Source organism: Macaca mulatta, chromosome 13 (genome assembly GCF_049350105.2).
Source record: "Macaca mulatta isolate MMU2019108-1 chromosome 13, T2T-MMU8v2.0, whole genome shotgun sequence".
NCBI classification, from domain to species: domain Eukaryota; kingdom Metazoa; phylum Chordata; class Mammalia; order Primates; family Cercopithecidae; genus Macaca; species Macaca mulatta.
The window spans coordinates 54,168,950-54,189,525 of record NC_133418.1 but is presented as its reverse complement, the minus strand read 5'-3'; the positions used below and the strand labels follow the sequence as shown (position 1 = coordinate 54,189,525).

At 47.9% G+C, this 20,576-nt stretch overlaps 1 protein-coding gene across 2 annotated transcripts in view; it reads right to left on the bottom strand.

The window, feature by feature from the left end:
- Window positions 1-20,576, bottom strand: part of TGFA (transforming growth factor alpha) — a 107,753-nt gene that overhangs the window by 63,611 nt on the left and 23,566 nt on the right. For both annotated transcript variants that reach the window (XM_015112609.3, XM_002799271.4), the window contains exon 2: window positions 5,544-5,597. In XM_015112609.3, coding sequence (XP_014968095.1) covers window positions 5,544-5,597 — 54 coding nt within the window. The remainder of the gene's footprint in view (window positions 1-5,543; window positions 5,598-20,576) is intronic.

Genomic DNA, 20,576 nt, shown 5'->3' with positions numbered 1-20,576 from the left:
TAACCAGATCGCTTGCTTGCTGGCTGACACACGTTCTACCTGTTTTCCAAACAAGTAAAGCCTTCAAAGGCTTTTCCCTATAATCTCATCTGCCTTCCCTCTGTGCAACCCCAGCTCAAACTTGCCACCTCAACGTATTTAAGCCCAGGGTCACCACTGAGATCTGATCACCATCTCCGTAAGCCAGCTGCTAATGGTGACATTCCCCATGAATAACCGCACTGTAAATTTCCATGTTCTTTCATCCTCACCTCTCAGAAGTCTCCCAGACACTACATTAAGCACGCCTTCAAACATGCCTTGATTCCAGGTGGGTGTCCCTAGACACAGGCCAGAGGAAGGAGCAGAAGTTCAGAGGTTTAAAGTGCAGCCCTGAGTACCCAGCTCATGCAAGAAAGATAGCAGATAGAAGCCTGGAGGCTGGCTCCCAGGCGCCTGAGTAATGCCCTCACCACACCCCCTTGGTCATTAGAGTGAGTCTCATGAAAATTTGAGAACCAGATGGGCAGCCTGGGAACTGTGCAACATTTCTCAGGGTTAAGCAAGTAGCCACCCAACGACTTCTTAACCAGGGTGCATTCTGTCCCTTTTAAGGGACATTTAAAAGTGTCTTTTGAAGATAGGTCATAACTCCTTCCTGGAGAGGGTGTGACAGGTGTTCTAAGCTATAGGCGCTGCCACCCTTGTCCTGCCTCCAGCTAATGTTTCTCTGCATGCTTTACAAATTGACAACCAACCTGGTAAAAATACTCTGTCCCCAGCCATACTACTGATTTCACTCCCATGGCAACTATTTTCTAAATCACGCATTAAGCAGTCAGCCAAGGATGCCCACATCATTGTGACACGTTCCGCCATGGGTTCCCATGCTGTCTTTTCTCACCTGCATGGGAGGCTCCTTGAGGGGAAGGCAGAGAAAGCCTGCTCCTTTGTTTAGTTCCAGCAACTAGAATCTTTGAACCTGAATGTAAAAAAGCGTCTGGTTCCAAGAAAATCAAATACGTGTCAGTGACACTACCACTTCCCTACCTTGGGCCTGTGACAATTGGCATCACCAATGGATCAGTGCAGTACTTCCTAAAAACCTGCAGTCAGCCTTATAACCCTCCCCACCCCGGCTCTCCAAGTCATCTCTACCAATCCATCAGTGTGTGGTCATGTGAAAAATCTCACAGGCCACTTTTGATTCGAGTCCAATAGATGAGGAAACAAATCCAAACAGGAACCAGAAAATTAACTTGCCCAGCGACTGGGCAAAAAAACTAAAAACAAACAAACAAACAACAAGTTAGAAAACTCAGAAAAAACTGAGACCAAATGACCCCAAACCCATGATTTCTCATCTCCAGCCTCAGGCACCACATCCCTCTGCTGTCCCACTCAAATTGTCTGAGAAGCATTTATTAATGACAATGCCAGTTTCCTGTAACTCTGGCATCATCTTCCCTCCATATTTGGGGATCTTAGAGAAAGGAAGAAACCAATGAAATGTCAAGAAGAAAGGCCAAGAGCAATGATCAAGTAATAAGAATACAGAACTTTTTTTTTTTTCCCCAAAATGCACAAGAAAGGCCAGGCGTGGTGGCTCATGCCTATAATCCCAGCACATTGGGAGGCCAAAGTGGGAGGACTGCTGGAGCCCAGGAATTTGAGACCAGTCTGGGCAACATAGCAAGATTTCATTTCTGAAAAGAAAAGAAAAAAAAATGCACAAGAAAGCCCCATGTTCTTTTGAGCCCATTTGACACCTTTGATTAGCACACGGAGTTGACAGTTTTCTCTCCGTAATGTTCCATTAAAGTGTGAGGGCTTCACCCTGAGTATTCCTGTTGCCCTATGCTCTAGTGCTGTCACTCAGGAATGTATCAAAACCTATCTTACATCCATTGTTATTTCTCATTCCCGTCAACTCTTAGAGTGAGAAGGCCTGCAAATTTACATCATGGGCAAAGTCCTTATAGCTTTTGCTCTAAAATTACCCATTTTCACACCTAACTGTGGGGATGGTTTCACACCATCTACATTTTTCTGGGTGGTTTGTTTCTGGATTGATTCTGGGACTGAGTAAAGGAGCCCACCAGCATCCAGAGCATTGGGAGTTAGGGGCATTCAGACGTGAAAGTCACCCAGCAGAGACAGGAATACGTTTTATGAAAACAGTGTTCACCTGAAAAGAAATATAAGTAGAATGCAAGATACAAAAACATGAAAGTAAACGCAAATTAAAACGAAGTAGTACAAAATTAAATATAGCATCATCTACCTTCCATATCTGAGCATCTAACAAAAAGGAATCATCATTGCCTTTGCTGGTACAGTCATGGAATTGCGGTAACGTTTTAAAAGCCTTTATCTGTTAGGTATACATATTGAAGTGTTACGAGTGAAGTGGGCTTTGCTTTAAAATGCCCCAGCAAAGGGAAAAATTGGAAAGATAGGGAGAATAGATCAGAGAAAAATGACAGAATGATGCTAATTGTCAAAGCTGGGTGATGGGTATACAGGAACTGATTTCACTCTCTCTTCTTCTGTGGATGAAGATTTCTCTAATACAATGTTAACAGGGAGTTTTACTTATTAGTCATGAGTACACACACACACACACACACACACTTGCTACAATGATGGGCAGTGAGTGTGGCTGGTGGGAGTTGGTCCCCAGTTTGAGCTGTGCCCACCACAGGATCTCAGCCCTGTGTGGTGACAAGAGAGTGGGTGGGATGGGGTGGGAAGGCCTACCAGGGCCTGAGCAGTCCTCTAGGAGACAGGAAGGTCACCCTAAAGGAAAGAAAGTTAAGCATAAGCCTGATCTAGTCATAAAGCCCCAGCCTTTGGAGGTGTGACTATAACACAGTCATCACCACTTGGACTTTTCTCCTGGCCCAGCCCTCTCTGGATTCATGTCTGGGTCTCACTGGGCAGGGCCAAGAGTAAATAACTCTGGAAAGAGTAATTTCATTAAATCTCTAAGCCCTGGGGCACAAGTTCTGTAGCTCAGTGACCCATCAAACAGGGAGCAACAGAGAGGGCAGACGGGCAGCCACTTCCCTTCTCTGCAGACTGCCGGCCAACCCGGGGGGCTTGAGGCTCTCTGGACTTTAGAAGGTGTGGCACTGCCTCTGCTGTCACAGACCACCTCAGGCCCCAGAGTGGCATCGAGCCAGTTACAGGGTAATATGCAACACAGCAGGGGTTCACCTGCTGTTTTCTGACCACACATCACAATGAGGGGAAGTAAACCTCAGAGATGTTCTCATAGAAAGAAGTTCAGGAAGAAAAGATGGAACAGAGGTTGTTCATGACTGCAAAAGAATAGTCCCATTCTGGACAAATGTATCAGGTCTGCCCACATCTGCCCAGCAGGGCCTGGGGAACCCCAAAAGGCCTAGGCAGGAGCTATGCCAGGCTCCTGGGGAACAGGCTCAAGGGTGACATCCCTTAGGCCTTTCTTGTCTGTCTGAATGGATGGAGACTTGGAGGGGGCTGTCAAATAACCAACGGGACCCCCTTCTCTATGCATGGCAGTGTCAGCGCTCGCCATCATTGCAACTTGTCACCTGACTCAATAGAGGACCTGGCTCTTGGCCTACCAGGTCTTAGAGTGAGAATCAGGAGGAGCGGGAGGAAGGCTCCACCAGAGATCGGGGAAACTAGGGGTAGAGGCCTGGGGCACAGGACTCCATCACCCCCTTCTGGCTTAATCTCAAGGCCTTTATACCCCAGTTCCACCCAACTCGACTTAGAAGAGAGCAGGGAGGGTGAGGAAAACACAGGAGGCTTCTCAGCCCATGGAGATACCTGGAGATAACAGTGACAAGTATCAAATGAGTGGTAACCCCCAACTGGCTCAGTGTCCAGGTTCTCTCAAATGATACCCAGTGTGTAAGTGTTGCTGGAGTACCAGTACTTTCTAGTGTTTGGGCAGGTCACCAGAGGTCTATCTGTAGGAGGGACAGAAGGTGAAGCTTGGGGCAAGTGCATTCTAGAAAGGGGGTTCGGGCAATTCTGAGAATGGCATGGTGGAGTTACTAAGCTATCCTCTTCTTCCTCCCTATGTGTTCATATCTGAGTCCTTTGTGGATGGGAGGTAATTTAAAAGTGAAAGTACTGCTTTATGGAAACCCTAGTAGACCCTGGACTCCAGAAGCACTGTTTTGGGGTGGACACACTCACACCCTTCCACCTCCAGCCCCAACAAAGCATCACACAGAGTGGGAGAGGCATTTTCTCCTGTGTCATCATGGACCAGCAAGTGGCTTAGGCACCTTAAGAGTCCAAGCACATCAAGGATAACAGTAGCAAGGGGGGCTGGTGGGGCTGCGGCAGCAGTGGTACCCAGTGGGACTGACAGTGTCACCTTCAGTGGGTTTGGAGGGAAAGGCCTGGAGGAGAACAGCAAGGTACCAGGGACACCAGTGTGGTTGGCTACAGAATTTATGAATAGATAAGAAACCTGCCCCTCCCACTGGAACCTCCCTGAAATAACTATGGAGACACAGCAGGAGTTTAGTGCAGTAACAGATGGGAGCAGAAGTTAGTGAAACACACTCCATGCTAACCAGGGAGTCGTGGGACTGGTGCACTCACACACTGCTGGAAAAATCAGCACCATTCACTCGGAAAGCTATCTGGCAGTTTGTACCAAGGGTCATAAATCTGTATTTATTCCTGTTTCCGGAGATGCTTTCTGAGGAAAGAATCCAAAAGGAGCAAAAAGCTTGTAGGCATGAATAGGTAACATCATAACTTAAGAAACTAGAGGCACCATAAATATCCAGTGGGGAATGTTTCCTTAAATCACACATGTTCACTTTAATGGGACAGCATGACATTTTAAGAGAAGAGATTTCAAGACTTTCAAGCAACATGGAACAATACACAGTCCCAACATTTGAGCTTAAAAAGCAGGAATCCACATTGTTTCCTCACCAGGACTAATTGTATAAAAATATTAACACACATGGAGAAAGAGCAAAAGCAACATGCAAATCAAACAGAGGTTTCTCCCCTGCAGTGCTGTGACCACCGGTGGTTCACCTCGCACATGTCCCAAGCTCTCTACTATTTTGATTTGGGATCTTTAAAATATATATATATACAGTGATTTTTTTTTTACTACAAGTATTAAAATGTAAACCGAAAATAACTAAACAAAGGTCACCAGGCAGAAGCAGATGGGGGTTCAGAAATCTGGGTTCTACTTCAGGTGGACTATTACGAGAGTGGGGAAAACATGGCTGGCCCCGGGCTCTGGGGTCCTGCAGGCCCTGTTTCACACACTTGCCCACAGGAATTGTTTGAACAGCAGAAGAGAGACAGGGAGGGGAGGCCCCTGAGGGGGCCAGGAGCAGCCCCCACTTGGGCCTGCAGTTAAGGCCTTCCAGTGAGCGCCACCTCGCCCCTGAGGAGGAGCAGAGAGGCCTCTGGGATAGGCGTGTGCTTGGTGGGCAGGAGGCCAGGGACGGAGCTCTTGAGGTTCCACACAGCAGCAGGCCCGCTCTCTTCCCACACACCATCCACACACCCACGGCAGCTGCACTCACCGCTCAGCAGGGACGTGCTGTTCTCCAAGGCCTGGCACGCTGCCAACACAATACCTGTTGGGTGGAGGGGAAGAGGGAAAAGGTCAGAGTCTGCTTGGCAAACGATGTCCTTAGACGCTTAGAGGGCAGACCCTTTGACAGGCAAATGCTTGGTGGTTTTACAGAGTGGCCGGTAGACAGGCTCAGCTACATAATTTGTGGATATCAGTGCAAAATGAGCACATGGAGCCCCTTGTTGAAAAAGCAGGAAGAAAGTGCCCATGAAAAGCACTGAAATCGAGAGCCTTCCACTTCTTCCCAGTATCTCCATCTGTCAGGGTGGTTTTGGCTTTTGTTTTTTCTTAACGCCATATATATATATATATTTTATGGTGGGAAAATACACATAACATAAAATTTACCATTTTAACCATTTTAATTGTACATTTCAGTGACATTAAGTACCTTCACCCTGTTGTTCATGTCATCATGTTTGTTTGCTATTCACGTCATTGTTGTCCTTTGGGTATGAGGATACCCGCAGGTTGAGTGCAGCCCCTCACAGGTGCACCCCAGGGACAGAGTGTGTAAGGGAGCAAAGGTTCCACTGCCTCTGGGGTTTCCTTCCAGCTGGCAGCCGGACCAATGTGCTGTGACCCAGCTGGGGGTTGAGGGGTCTAGTCAGGTATCTCTTCTTTCCAGGAAATTGCTGTCCCAACCCAAGATGGATGGGTGACCCCTTAAGGATACTGCCTCCTCCCTGTCAGGATGTACTAGGTACCTGGATTGGGGGAGTCAAGCAGCTCACCTCTCTCTAGTTGCCCACTGAGGATGCCATGGAGCTGCCAGTCCAGAATGGGGACAGCTGCCACCATGCCAGACCCTGAGATGCCATGCACTTACCCCCAACCCTTTTTGTGTCCAGGCCCCGCCAGGGACAGAGCATGGCAAGGAGCAAGAAAACCTAGGGGAGGCAGGGAGATAGTAATAGGCAGGACCATGGGAACCAAGGCTCTAAGCCCCCAGTGCATACTGTATTGTCCCACTGGGCTTCACCTACAAGACACAAATTCAAAGATAAAACTACAAGATTTTCAAGACTGCAACTACAGAGTGTTAAACCTCAAGCTTAGGGCCCTTGTGAGCATGGGGTCCTGTGGGACCTACACAGGTTGCATGCCCATAAAGCCTGCCTTGCCAATCGATGACCTTTATGTGCCTTCAGATCATAGTACTTGAGGTTTCTGGAAACAGCAGCAACCTTCCAATGAAGAAGGAACTCTTCTGAGTTATGCAACCAGCATGAGCCACATCAGAATGACTTCCCAAAACTGAAATGCAAAAAAATACCACGGTTGCCATGCCGAGGGGCTGGGCCTCTGACAGGTTAGCCCAGAAGGCAGATGAATCAAGTCAGCACAGGAAACAAGCAAAGTTCTGTCTGTTACAGGATCGATGCGGCCCCCTACTCTGCAGGCTGTGAGGGTTTCTTGCCCCTTTTCACTTAGGGTGTAGACACAGAAGTCCTGACTCTCAAAGAAAAAAAAAAGCACTCGGAATAGATAAAGCAAGCATGCTCCCAATGTTCTTTCAACCTCTGAAATGAGAAACATAAGAACTTAAGGCTGCTTTTACTGGAGGTCTGGTATGGACCTCCCAAAGACTTTTACAGAATCCTAAGCCAGATGTTTGGGTTGGAGTTGGAGGCAGGGCAGGGGGACAGGGAGAGAAAATCAGTAAAATCATGCATGTCTTCCCTGTGCAATTCTTTCTTGCTCTCCAATAGATGCTAATTTTGGAAGCAAGGCTCCCAGGGCCCCTCTGTCACCCACACGCCAGTGTTAAAACAAGGCATCCCCATCCAAGCCGGGAAAAGTCAGCGGTTGCCCACTTGAAGCTGGGGAACAGTGACGTTCTGACTTCGCTGGCGCTGCCACAAACCACCCTTGGCTAAAGTCAGCCAGTGACCCATAATAGCGTCCAAGGATGACACTGGGGATGCTTTGCATACTCTGAGGGGAAGCGTGACTTGCCTGTCACAACTGCCCCTGAACTAATGAATTATTTTCACGCCCTGTTCCTGCTCCATATCCTGTCGGTCAGGGCGAACCCAGTCAGCATGGTTCCTGGGCTCCATGTTAGCCTCTGCTTAAGCAAAACCCAGACAAGAAAGCAAACACTGTGCAGCTGAATCCAGGACAAGGCACTGATGAGCACCACTGCTCCAGGAAGATGAGGGTGTGCGATGGGGGCCTGCTCCCCAGCCTTGGGGCAACTTACTTCACCTTCTGTTCCTCACCTGTGAGCTCGCAGCTGCCAAACTCACAGAGGTGTTTTGGGAATGAATTGAAGTTTGCAAAACCACGATGTTCCACAGATGAAAGACACTGGCTTTTTATTCATAATTTGAGCAACACAAGAAGAATAGGTCCTTTCTATACCCTCACGCTCCCATGGAAAACGACTTCTTGGTGCCCTGGGTTTCACTCTGCAATCTTGATCCATGCCCAGCATCAGCTGAGGCCCTGTGATGAGCGGCAAGGCCTCTGCTTTGTCTTCATTACATGGTGAGCCTAAGAGGACCCTGGAGCAGGAGGACAGGGCTCAGGTCTCTCACTGTGCAGGTGGATATGCACTGGACCTAGTCCCAGGCCCACTGCTAAGGTTCTGCATGTGTTCTCTTACTTAGTCCTCATAACAACTCATGACATAGGTGCCTCCCAACCTTCTGGTCCAGCTGGTAGAAATGCCCAATCATAGAGATGAAGAAACTGAAGCTTGGAGAGGTTGAGAAATTTGCCCAAGTTCCTGCAGCCACATTCAAACTTAAGTGTGTCCAACTCCCATGCACAAGACAGTGTCTAATTACCAGACCACACCACAGTCCTTCTGACCATAGCCAACTGTGACACAGGTGTGTATTCAGCAGTCACAAACCCCAGGTGAGTCCAAACAACAGACTCTGCAGGCCCAGTGGCTGAGCCTTGATCTCTCTCTCCCTGAGAGCCACGCATTGCCTCTTGGGGATTCTCCCACTGCCTCCAATCTCCCTGCCATGAACAAGGTCTACTGAGGGGCAAAGGTATGAGCATCCAGGCTCACCAGCTGCCCAGCCCTCTGGCCACACGACTGTGCTTAGAAAGCCAGGCTGTGTGGGGGCCTTCCAGAAACACATGACCTTGGCAGGCTCCAAGGGTCATCCCAAACAAAGGAAGGATGGGGAGAGGACAGCCACAGGGACCGCGGCAACATACAGTGGCTCAGGGAGACACGCAGTGCACAGGCCTGGTGGCCCACAGCCACAGGCTCCTCCTGCCTAAGTTTCAAAGCTGGCCCTTGCCTGCCACAGGCCCTCGGGACAGGAAGGCTTCTAGGAATCCCTTCTAGGCCACTCCTGCTGGCATCCTATTTCTGTTTAAATAGCTCCAAAGAGGGGAATCCCAAGACTGCAGACTTCAAAAAGAAAAAGGAAAAGAAGCGGGTGGTGTCAAGGGGAAAACCACATGCAACGGAAGAAAACCCTTATGAAAGGCTGATCCTGTGCCCCCCAAAATAGAGTGGGAACCTAGTCTGCCCTTAGGAAGGACAAGTGTTGCTATGCTTGTAGTTCAGCTGTTTGGTACTCAGGTAAATATTCCCAACAGAAACAAGGTAAAAAGGAGCCTCACCTATTTAGCTCATGAGTCCCCAGAAGGGAAGCCATCCCGAAACCTATGTGCTGATGTGTCAATGGGAAATGCTCTTGAGAGAGGCTGGACACCCCTCTCCCCTGGGCCCCAGAGCAGGACACCCCTACTCCAACCCCTCACTCAGGCACGGGACTAGCAATTCTGCACAGATACCCAGGCTGTGCCTTCAGCGTCCAACACCCTTCATCCTCAACCACCCATTGGCCTGGTGACCACCTCTTCTGTGGACACTCAGCCACAGTGCCTGGAGCTGGGAGGAGTATCCTCCGGCCCCTGGCCACCTCAGCAGAGTGGACCATGTCCTGCTCTGGCCTCTGCTGGAGCTGGTGTTTGCTTTCAGGCCCCTACCTACTCCACGGCATGGAGCAGTTGCTCCCTCTAGAATATCAAGAGCTCTACCTTTCACCTGCTTGGGATCCTCTCAGCCAGACTTCCTGCATGAAGGGGCGAAGGGTGAGTTTTTGTTTTCGGGGGGATGTGGGAGGATGAAGAGGCTGCAGCAGGTCCTTTTGGATGAAGGATGCTCCGGATTCAGAAGAGGTGATGAGGAAAGGTCTTTGGATGAAGAACACACTCAGGGCAGGAGGATAGGAATTGTGCTAGAGGGCAGGGCAGAAGGGAGTGTAGGTATTCAGAGGGCAGCAGGTTTTCCCCTTCCTCCCCTACCATTCTTAGACCTGGCAGGTCCTAAGGAACAGGAAGTAGTCAGTGGTACATAGAGGGTGGGAATCCCGCTGCTCAGGGAGAGGTCTGCAGAGGTTCCCATGTGGGCACAAACTTATAAAGAAATGGGCCACAAAGAACCCAGGGCCAGTCAGTACAGGTTCATGGCATCTTCCTGTGTGAATTATATCTCAACATTTAAATTTTATTTGCAAGGATGACAGGATTTTAACTGCATAGCAAAAATCACTAAATTGTATGATTTCATCAATATTTTTAAATCCAAGAGGTTGACAGCCAGGTGAGGATGCTGGCTTCAGGGTAAGAACTGATTAAGAAGGAAAAAGGGAAGGCCTTGCAGAGGAGGACTACGAGCAAGGCTGGTAGGATGAGCGTATCATGGACTATCCACAAACTGATTAGGATATTAAGGCCAAAAGCAGCCACGTGGCATCTCCATTGGACAGCAGCAAGTTCCAACTTGATAAATCTGGGGAAATACTTCATGACTATGATATCACAGGAAATGATCCAGCATTAGCTGAAAGCTCATAGGAATTTTCCATATCCATCTAAACATATCTGATAATAGCAAAAAACAAAGTATTCAGAATGAACCTTCAGGATCAGGGAGGCAAGAGAGATGGGCAAACGGCTGCCTGCACCACAACCCCCTACCACTTCCTAGCCTGTCACAGCACAGCAGAAAGGGGCTTTGCCATCAGGCCTGGGTGCAAATCCTGGCTCTGCCACTTCTTCACTGTGAGACCTTGTCTGTATTATGTACCCTCGCTGAGGTTTGGTGTGCTCATCCATAAAACAAGGATAACAGCTCTTCATGGGACTTGCAAGGATTAAGTGAAACAAAATGAAATAGAGCACATGAGGTCCAGAAGTCACGTGAGCACCCACTGAACACAGCAGTTGATGGCGCTTCATGTTGCTCCTGTTTCATCATAACTTCCAGGAAGTTCAGGATGACGAGGAGGTGGTCATGACCCTCCTCCCTTTGGAAGTCACTAAGGCAACTTCAACAAAGGGTTTTATTTGAGGCCCGGGGTCACTTAGCTGCAGGCTACTGATGTTCCATGGACTGATCTTGAAATAGCATGCCCTTTATGCCTTTTGAGGGTTTAAATAGTCAACATGGCGAAACCCGGACTACTAAAAATACAAAAATCAGCTGGGTGTGGTGGTGGTGGGTATCTGTAATCTCAGCTACTTGGGAGGCAGAGGCAGGAGAATTGTTTGAACCTGGGAAGCGGAGGTTGCAGTGAGCCAAGATTGCACCACTGCACTCCAGCCTGGGTGACAGAGCGAGACTCCCACTCAAAAAAAAAATTGTTATTTACTTATGTTAACTAATCAAATATTTATTGAGCACCTACCTACTGTGAGCAAATTAAGTAAAAAAAGAGAAATCTGAGACCTGTGACTTTCCCTTAAAATGTCCAAGTCACATGGGACAGCAACTACCAGAGAAAATGGAATCTTCCACACTTCAACAAAGGCAGACAAGTGTAGGCTGTTGAAGTTATCACTACAGCCCACCGAGGCACTGGACTGACCCTATATTCCCATAGATGCTTCCCCTGCTTCCATGCCCAAACACTATCTCCAACCTCCACCACTCTCCCCAAGGCCTGTACCCCAGATCATGTGTTCAAAATTAAACTCACGTCCTCCACCTCTTACTTGGTTCTGGGTGGGACTGATAACTAGGCAGTCATTGTCAGTACCTCCCTCTCCTTCACCAGTATCCAAGCCAAGCCCTCCTACACACCCAGCCTCCACATGGTCCATCCTCTCCATCCCCCTGCATCCCTGCTGTTACTGCCCCAATTCAGGCCCTATCGTCTCTCCCTGCACTATCACAATAGTTGTTAGAGTGGTTTTCTTGCCAACAGCTTAAAAAAAAAAATCTTTGCTCCTACTACTAGACTGACCTTGCTGAATGAAATCACTTCTTTCCTCTAAACTCTCCATGGGCTCCATATCACTCACAGAACCCAGCACAGAGACAGAACCCAGCCCCAAGTGCTGAGTGGAGATTTAGCATGCATAACCTGGTCCCAGACCCCGTTTCCACCTAAACTCCGCCCATTCCCTCCTGTTAGGTCCTCTGACCCCAGCAGCCCAGCACTGCCCCTTTTCCCTGCACAAAAATTGGCACTCCTAGCTTGGTGCCTTGGGCTCATGCTACTAGGATCCTCACCCAACTTCTTACGGCTGCTGACTTTAGTTTAGCTGCCTGAGCCTCAGTTTCCTTCACTGGAAAAGCAGATAAAGATATCCAACTCCTACACAGGGTTGTTTAGAGATTAAACAAGGGACACATGAGAAAAATGTGGTATATTGAGTGACACACAATAAACATGAAACAAATGGTAGCTGCTACTTTTGATAGTTTTTTTTTTTTTCCTTGAGACAGAGTTTCGCTCTGTCTCCCAGGCTAGAGTACAGTGGCATGATCTCAGCTCACTGCAACCTCTGCCTCCCGGGTTCAAGCGATTCTCCTGCCTCAGCCTTCCGAGTAGCTGGGACTACAGGCACGCACCTGTAGAGATAGGGTTTCACCATATTGGCCAGGCTGGCCTTGAACTCCTGACCTCATGATTCACCTGCCTTGGCCTCCCAAAGTGCTGGGATTACAGGTGTGAGCCACTGTACCTAGCCTATTGACAGTTTTCATTCATATCATGCTGATCTCTCAAGTCGGCATATCCCGTCCTCTACCCATGGGAATCAAATTGGCCTCTCAAAGCCTTGCTCAAATGTCAGAAATAATAATTTCTGGCCGGGCGCGGTGGCTCAAGCCTGTAATCCCAGCACTTTGGGAGGCCGAGACGGGCGGATCACGAGGTTAGGAGATCGAGACCATCCTGGCTAACACGGTGAAACCCCGTCTCTACTAAAAAATACAAAAAACTAGCCGGGCGCGGTGGCGGGCGCCTGTAGTCCCAACTACTCGGGAGGCTGAGGCAGGAGAATGGCATGAACCCGGGAGGCGGAGCTTGCAGTGAGCTGAGATCCGGCCACTGCACTCCAGCCTGGGCGGCAGAGCAAGACTCCGTCTCAAAAAAAAAAAAAAAAAAAAAAAAGAAATAATAATTTCTTCCTCAGAGGAATCCTTACTTTATTCTGCCTTGCAGTTCAGAAGTTTTTACATCTTATCTGTTTCTCCTCTCTAGCGTGGTCAGGAGCTGTGGCTAAATCATCTCTATCCTTACACCTGCCGAATGCACCTACATAGGACTTTAATATATATATGTTGAACTGAATTTCTCTAAGAGGTCACCAGCTTGAAAACAGAGTTAAAGTCTTATCAAAGACGTGGACTAGGGGCTGGGTAGTGAGTACTGAGGGTGTGCAGATGGGGAATGGGAAAACCCACAGATCCTCGGGAATTCCTTTCTTCTCTTCTAGATCCCTGCCGCTACAGCTCTAGGTCTTGGTTCTTACTCTGATTTCAGTGGCGATGGGGAGCACTTGAATTTTTATTTCTAACATTTATTTATTTATTTATTTGTTTATTTTTGAGATGGAGTCTCACTCTGTTGCTCAGGCTGGAATGCAGTGGCACGACCTCAGCTCACTGCAACCTCCACCTCCCAGGTTCAAGCAATTCTCCTGCCTCAGCCTCCTGAGTAGCTAGGATACAGGTGTGTGCCACCACACCCGGCTAATTTTTTATATTTTTGGTAGAGACGAGGTTTCACCATGTTGGCCAGGCTGGTCTTGAACTCCTGACCTTAAGTGATCTGCCTGCCAAAGTGCAGGGATTACAGCCACCTTTTATTTTATTTTCAGTTCAGGGGTACACGTGCAGGATTGTAGACGTTTGCCATGGTGGTTTGCTGCACAGAGCACTTGAATCCTGACATTCATCCATTCAACAAGTGCTCACTAAGCACCTGCTGCACCATTAGCGGGACATTGTTCTAGGTGCTGGGCAGAGAGCAATGAATGAAAAGTCCCTTCCTATGAGAAAGAATCCTTCCAATTCTCAAAAACCATTGAACTCCGTTATAAATGGCTGTACCATTGTTCAGTTGGGTGGTAAGTTAAATCTGTGTTTTTCTATTTTCTGTTTCTATTAATAACGATATTAAATAGTCCCACTAGAATACTGAAAAATCCATGAGGAATGAAGGAACTGTCATCCTTATCCAAAGCCTGGAGTTAAGTCTGCTAAAGAGGCCTGTCAAGTTGATCCTGAGTTGTTCAGTCACCCGATGAGAGGACCCCTGCAACATTTTATTTTCCACCCTTAACTTAAAAGTTGGCTTTTCCTGAAACTTTTATGAGAACACAAAGACTTCCATCCAGTGACCCCAAAGAGGCCTGGCTTAGCCTCCCAGGGAGGCTAAGACAGAGAGAGTGAACGCTTACTGTGAATGTTCATTGTGAACGCTGTGTTCCGGAGCTCTTCAAGCAAAGGCAAGACTTGCCCCAAGGAGTTTACAATCCAGATGATCAAAGCAAACACACTCAGTGGTGTTCCTGTATCTCTGATGCTCCCTATTTCAGCCCTTTCTTCCACCCAAATGTGTTTACCTAGTACAGGTCTGTTACAAACACTTAATTCCCTCTCTTCTGAGTAGAAAAGCCTCCTCACTGCCTGATGTCATTTCTACCTGGCCTTCCAGGTCCAGCTAGATCCCCAGGTCCTCCACGATGCCCCCTGACCACTCTGGCAGGCAGGGCTCTCTGCCTGCACCTCCTAACACCCACCAGCACTGGGCTGGGTGTAAGATCAGGTCACTCACATGGACCAGTACCTCCTGCCCCTCCTTCTCTCAGCCCAGACCTCATTTCCTACCATTACTGATTTAGGAGAGCTGGTTACTATCTTTCCCAGCTTCAAGAGACAAATGAGAATATTGGCAAAATGCTTTGAACTCTTTAGAGTCAATGCCCTAACAAGTGCCCAGAACCGACACCTTAGAAGTAACATAGTTGTTACATAACCCTTTGCAGCTATGTTAACAGAGAAGTAACATAGCTGCAAAAGGAGGTGAAATGCTTTTCCCAACATGCATTTTGAAAAGCATGCAAAAAATAAACAACTAAATTAAAAAAAAGCACAGAGACCCTTGGAGGAGGAGCCAGGTGCTTCCTGTTGAGACATTTTTGTTTCTAAGGCCCGGCCACTGTGATGTAACACCTCACACTGCCACACAGACATCTTCCTGTATTCTCCCCAACATGTTACCCACTTCAAAGCCTTATAGGATAAGGCTGCCCACTGATCTGGTGGTCCAAGAGAACCCTCTCTCATAAAGCAAAGCAAATAGCAGACAGGTAAAACATCTTTAGCCAACAATGTTAACCAGGATGCAGCACGCACCTGGCTAGAGGTGAGGAAGGCCCTGTGCTTGCTCCCACCTGTGCAGATCTATGCCACACCCTTTCGTGCCAGGAGGAAGCAACTGTCTCTTCTGAAGAGTTAAAGCCTTATCAAAGACTGAGACCAGGGGCTGGGTACTGAGTCAGCCTTCCTCTTCCCCAGACCTGCTCACACACTGGCTGGCTGAGGGCCCCCATCCAAATTCCTGGAATTGCAAGGCAACAGGGCGAGTATCGCCGAGCCCTCTCGGGCTGGCTGGAGTTCCCCAGCTGCTGAATCACTAACAGGCTCTACCAGGGCCGAGTTCTGAGGTTGCAGAGAAGCCGTGCCAAGCTGAGGTACTCTGAAAACCTGTTCCAGCTGACTGGCATTGTGACGCGAGGCCTTGAGGTGTCTCTGGAAAGGGTGACACTTGATTTTCCCACAGTGCAGGAGCGAGGAAGAAGGGGATGGGGGTGGTGGGCTAGGGACAAGGCTGGGGATAAAGTGGCAGATGCCATAGCTATATCCACAGGGCCCCAGGCCCTCTGCATTGTGAACCAGCTGAGCAGAGGGCACCTGGCTGACAAGAAGTACAGGAACCAAACACCACCTCTGGAAGGATCCATGGGGATGTTATAAGTCCCTCCCTATCCGTGAAGGCCCATCGGCCCCATCTCAACTTCCCTGGCCTGTGACGTCTCAGAATTGCCATCCTCTGGGCCCAGGTGAGCAGTGGTTCTGCTGGTGTGCAACTCGGGCCAGTAAAGTTAGACTCTTGGTGACTGAAATCAAACCAAGTCCATCCCCTCAGCTCAGTCAAGGCCATGTGTGGGCATCATTCACACAAGTGGCTTGAAAGTAGGGTATGAGCAGGGAGGAGGTAAAAATAAGCAATCCTTGAACTCTGTCCCATTTCCTCCATGTGAATAGCTCGGTGATGACAAACTCATCCCTGCCCCCTGGTGCACGACACCCTGGACACCCCGGAACCACCCTGCAGAAGGCATTGTGAGGCTTTGGGTTTGGGCCAACATAAATACCAGTGTGACTTGGCAGAATCTCAGATCAATGCGGTATCAGCCTGGAAGTAGGGGATGGGGGAAGGGGACAATGCTGTTCCATTGCTAATCCCCACCGTCCACCTCGGGGGCTGGCCACAGGACACCCCTTAGGCATGCTCACTTGAGTCAATAAGGGTGGCTGATTAAGAAGCAAGTTCAATCAAGGAGGAAACAAATCCCCAGAACTACAGGTTTTCAAGAGTTAAGGGGTAAATACACTTACTTCTTGTAGCTCCACATTTCTCAACCCACATCACACTGCAAACTGGCAGAATCTCTAAGTTCTCCTCCTTGGGCCCCAGAAGCAAGGGGCAGGAGGAGGGAGAAGAAGCGAGTAGGGGAGAAAGGCCTGGGCAACAAGTGCAGGCTCCAGGTGCTGAAGAGGAGGAGTGGAGGGGGTGGTACTCAGATTCACTTCCTTTCACTGGGAGACCTTGACCAGACCACCCACTAGCCCAGGGGGTTCTCACTGCTGGTAGCAGATGCCCCTTAGGGAGCATCTGAGAACCTGTAGAGGGAGGTGCTTTCTGACCATCGCAAGGACTAGGGGTGCTACTGGTACTTAATGGTGGGGCCAGGGATGCTAAGTTTCTGATTTCTGTAATGCACAGAACCTTGTCTTGCTTAAGATATTGACAGTGCACTCTGTTGAGCAATTCTCAGCCCCGACAGAGAAAGTCCCTTCAACTGCAGGTCATTTAGTTTCCAACTGTATATGGGCAGATGTACCCAAAACTCAGGGGAAATGGAACAAGCTGGTAGTCACATGAGCAGACAGGGCCACTCATTAGGGCCTTGAAAATGGTCACAGAGGGACCATGGTGATCCAACCTGCCCCCATTTACCTCGAATGCTCTCTTTCCTGTCAGCTCTTCCCTCTATTCTCCAGGTCCTGTGCCTATCTTGTCTGGCTCTTCGTATTAACCCAAAGCATTCAGGTTACACAACATGAAGCTTATTTATAAAGTAACAAGACTGACAAGTCACAAAACCCACTCCAGGTGTTTTATAGTCGTGGGCTTCCAATGCGACTCAGGAGCCCTGAGAGGGAAGAAACACACGGGGGTGATGCATTTGACTCTCTCTTGGTCCACTGCCAGATTTTAGGGCCCCTAATGTATCTCCCTCAGGTCAATACATGTTCTTACCAGCCATGTGTAGCAAAGCTATTCAGTTAATGCCCCAAATGCACTTAGTTGTACGGGCAGAATCTCATTTACTGACTCGAGACAAACCAGTAAGCAACAAGGCATGCCATCCCCGGAGCTGTGGGGCAGAGAGCATCATGCACCTTTCAGCAGTGTCAATTTAAAGCATTTTAAAGGCAAACAAAAATCCCGGAGAACACGCAATAGCTCTTCTATGGGAAAATGGGTGTGGGATCTCCCCTGCCAACCCTGCTCTAGCCCATTTTCCCCTTTAACTTTTGTTGGGAAAAGGGCAGTGATGAGAAGCAAAAGGGAGGGAGAGGGAAAAGAGCAAGTTTCCTGCTAGGATGGTTTAGTTCTAGCAAGAACAGAGACCAGCAGGAAGACTACAGAAAGAAGAATGAAGGTGCCGGCATTTCACGTCTAAGTCCCATGTAAGAGGGCAGTGAGAAAAGGGTTTCAGGTTATTAATAGTTAGTGCATTTCTGAAGTATTTCCTGGAAAAATTAGACTCATCTAAATGAAAGTGGTTCAGGAGTCAAAACCAGTTGATGAAGTGGTCCAGACACTTCAGAAGATAGTTTTTCAGTTTCTTACAAAACTAAACATACTCTTATACAATCCAGCAATAGTGCTCCTTGGTATTTACCCAAATTAGTTGAAAACTTATCTTCAAAGAAAAATCTGCATATAGATGCTTATAGTAGCTTTAGTCATAACTGTGAAAACTTGGAAGCAACCAAAACGTCCTTCAGTAGGTAAATGGATAAACAAATTGTGGTACATTCATACAATGGGATATTATACAGCAATGAAAATAAATAAGCCATCAAGTCACATGGAGAAAGCTTAAATGCATATTGCTACGTGAAAGAAGCCAGTCTGAAAAGGCTGCATATTGTATGATTCTAACTATATGACAGTCTGAAAAAGGCAACACTGTAGAGATCGTAAAAAGATCAGTAGTTGCCGGGGCCTGGGAGAGGGAAGAAAGGGATGAACAGGTGTAGCACAGGCAATTTTTAGGACAGTGAAACGACTCTGTACAACACTATAATGGTGGTTATGTGTCATTATAAATCTGTCCAAACACATAGAATGTACAACTACAAGAATGAGCCCTAATGTAAATGAAAGACTTTAGTTTATATCTAACTTTAGTTAACTAATATTAACTTTAGTTAATAATGTACCAAAATTGACTCATCAATTGTAATAAACATATCACACCAATGCAGAATGTTAATAATAGGGGAAACTATGCAGTGGGGTAAAGCTCTCTGTGCTTCCTGCTCAATTTTTCTATAAATCTAAAGCTACTCTAAAAAAGCATTCTATTACCAGCTGATGACAGTTGCAGCACTGTGAAGTTGGATGACTTTACTCTGCACTCTGGATTGTCCAGTCATACTGTTTCCCTAGGTTCAACTACAACGTCCTTCTCCTAAGGAGGCCATGGCAGGGGCAGCTTGAGTCAGACATTTCTGGAAATGCAGAGGAGACACTGCTTAGTTGGGGACGAGCAGCCTTCTACGGAGCACTGTGGCTCTCAGCCTCATCTGCTGCCCTGTGGGCTTGGCTGATTGTAAAGACAGACAAAGTTCACTTCCAACCTTTGCCATCACAGTGAATTTTACCCTGCTGAAAACAGAGAGGGCAGGAGCACGCTTATTTCTCACTTATGGTGAAACCTGTCGAAGGGCTATGTTCAGTAACATCTAATTTTAGTCAACTAGTCTTAACTTTAGTTAATAATGTATCAATATTTTTGATACATTTTGAACAACTGCTCATTAACTGTAACAAACATACTACACCAATACCACATGTTAATAACAGGGGCATAGTAGCATGTATTCACAGTGGCTCCCAGGGAGAAGCAATTACCAGCTTCGATCAGTAGCTGATCTCACCGGGCTGGACTGCCCCATACCCCAAGCCTCTCTCACACTGGGAGCATGTCAGATGAGGGGAGGCCAAGAAAAACCATGATCCCTGTGGAAAGAGTCCTGGAAAAGGCAGGGGTGGAGGAAGTGGGGAGGGAAGGGTAGAAGGATGTGGGAGGGGGTCTTCCAGAGAAGTCATCTAGTAGAAAGGTTGACAGGCACACAGTCAGGAATCTGAGCAGCCTTTGAAACAACGAAGAAAAGCCAGTGTCCTGGTTTCAGCGCAACTGGCCTTGCTTGTGTGGTTTTCCACAAAAAGGACGATGCATCTTAGGTGTGCTGGCTCTCAGCTGGGGATAAGTAATCAATACAATTTTTAAAAATCTATTGTCAGTGATCTCTGTGACCAAGAGGGCAGAACCTAAGAGTTACTACAAGGGTGGTTTAATTCAACTTCTTGATCCTCCAGCTACATAAGGGAGGGCTCCCAAGTGGGTATAAGACACGGCCTTTATCATAAAATGAAGCTACAACGACAGAGAACTCTTCCAGCCTCCTCTTCCTGTTCCTTCTTATACTTCAGGAGAGAAAGAAACAAGAGAGCACTGGGTGGGATGAGGGGGGCTCTCAATTGTCCAGCATCCACCTCTGGTGAAAATGTGCAGCAAGCAGCTCACTTCCATCCCTGGCTTTATCTTTGTTCCCAGCACTGTCACAACCTGACATTTTATGGTATGTGTGTCTGTTTGTTTTCTGTCTCCTTGGGACCAAGTGAGGTGTGTGAGGTGGAGGGGAGTGTTTTTGGTTCACCATATTCTCATTGCCCAGAACAGTGCCTGACACACAGGCAAGCTCTTAACAAATACTTGCTGAATGAATTGTTTCTTTTCAAGCCAAACCTGCCAGGCAGTTCCACAGAGACATCCAGGGCACGTGAACTACAGATGACAACACTTGGACTCCTATTTGAGCAGCAGAACTTTGTAAGGACCTTGTGGAATTTAGGTAATTTCCATCTGGAGTAAGGAGACACTGTTCAAACCTTTCTGTGATGACAGTTCTCCAACAAATAACACAGACCCTGGAGCATTTTTCATCACGGGTGCATGTAAATAGATAAATAGTCATCATGGATGTCTTTTCTGAATAGGTGACATCTGACACAGGCCTGAGTGAAATGAGGGAGCCAGACCTGGAAATATCCAGAGGAAGAACACGTACAAATATCCGGAGGAAGAACACGTCCTGAGGCGTGAATCCCACTAGTCCCAGAAA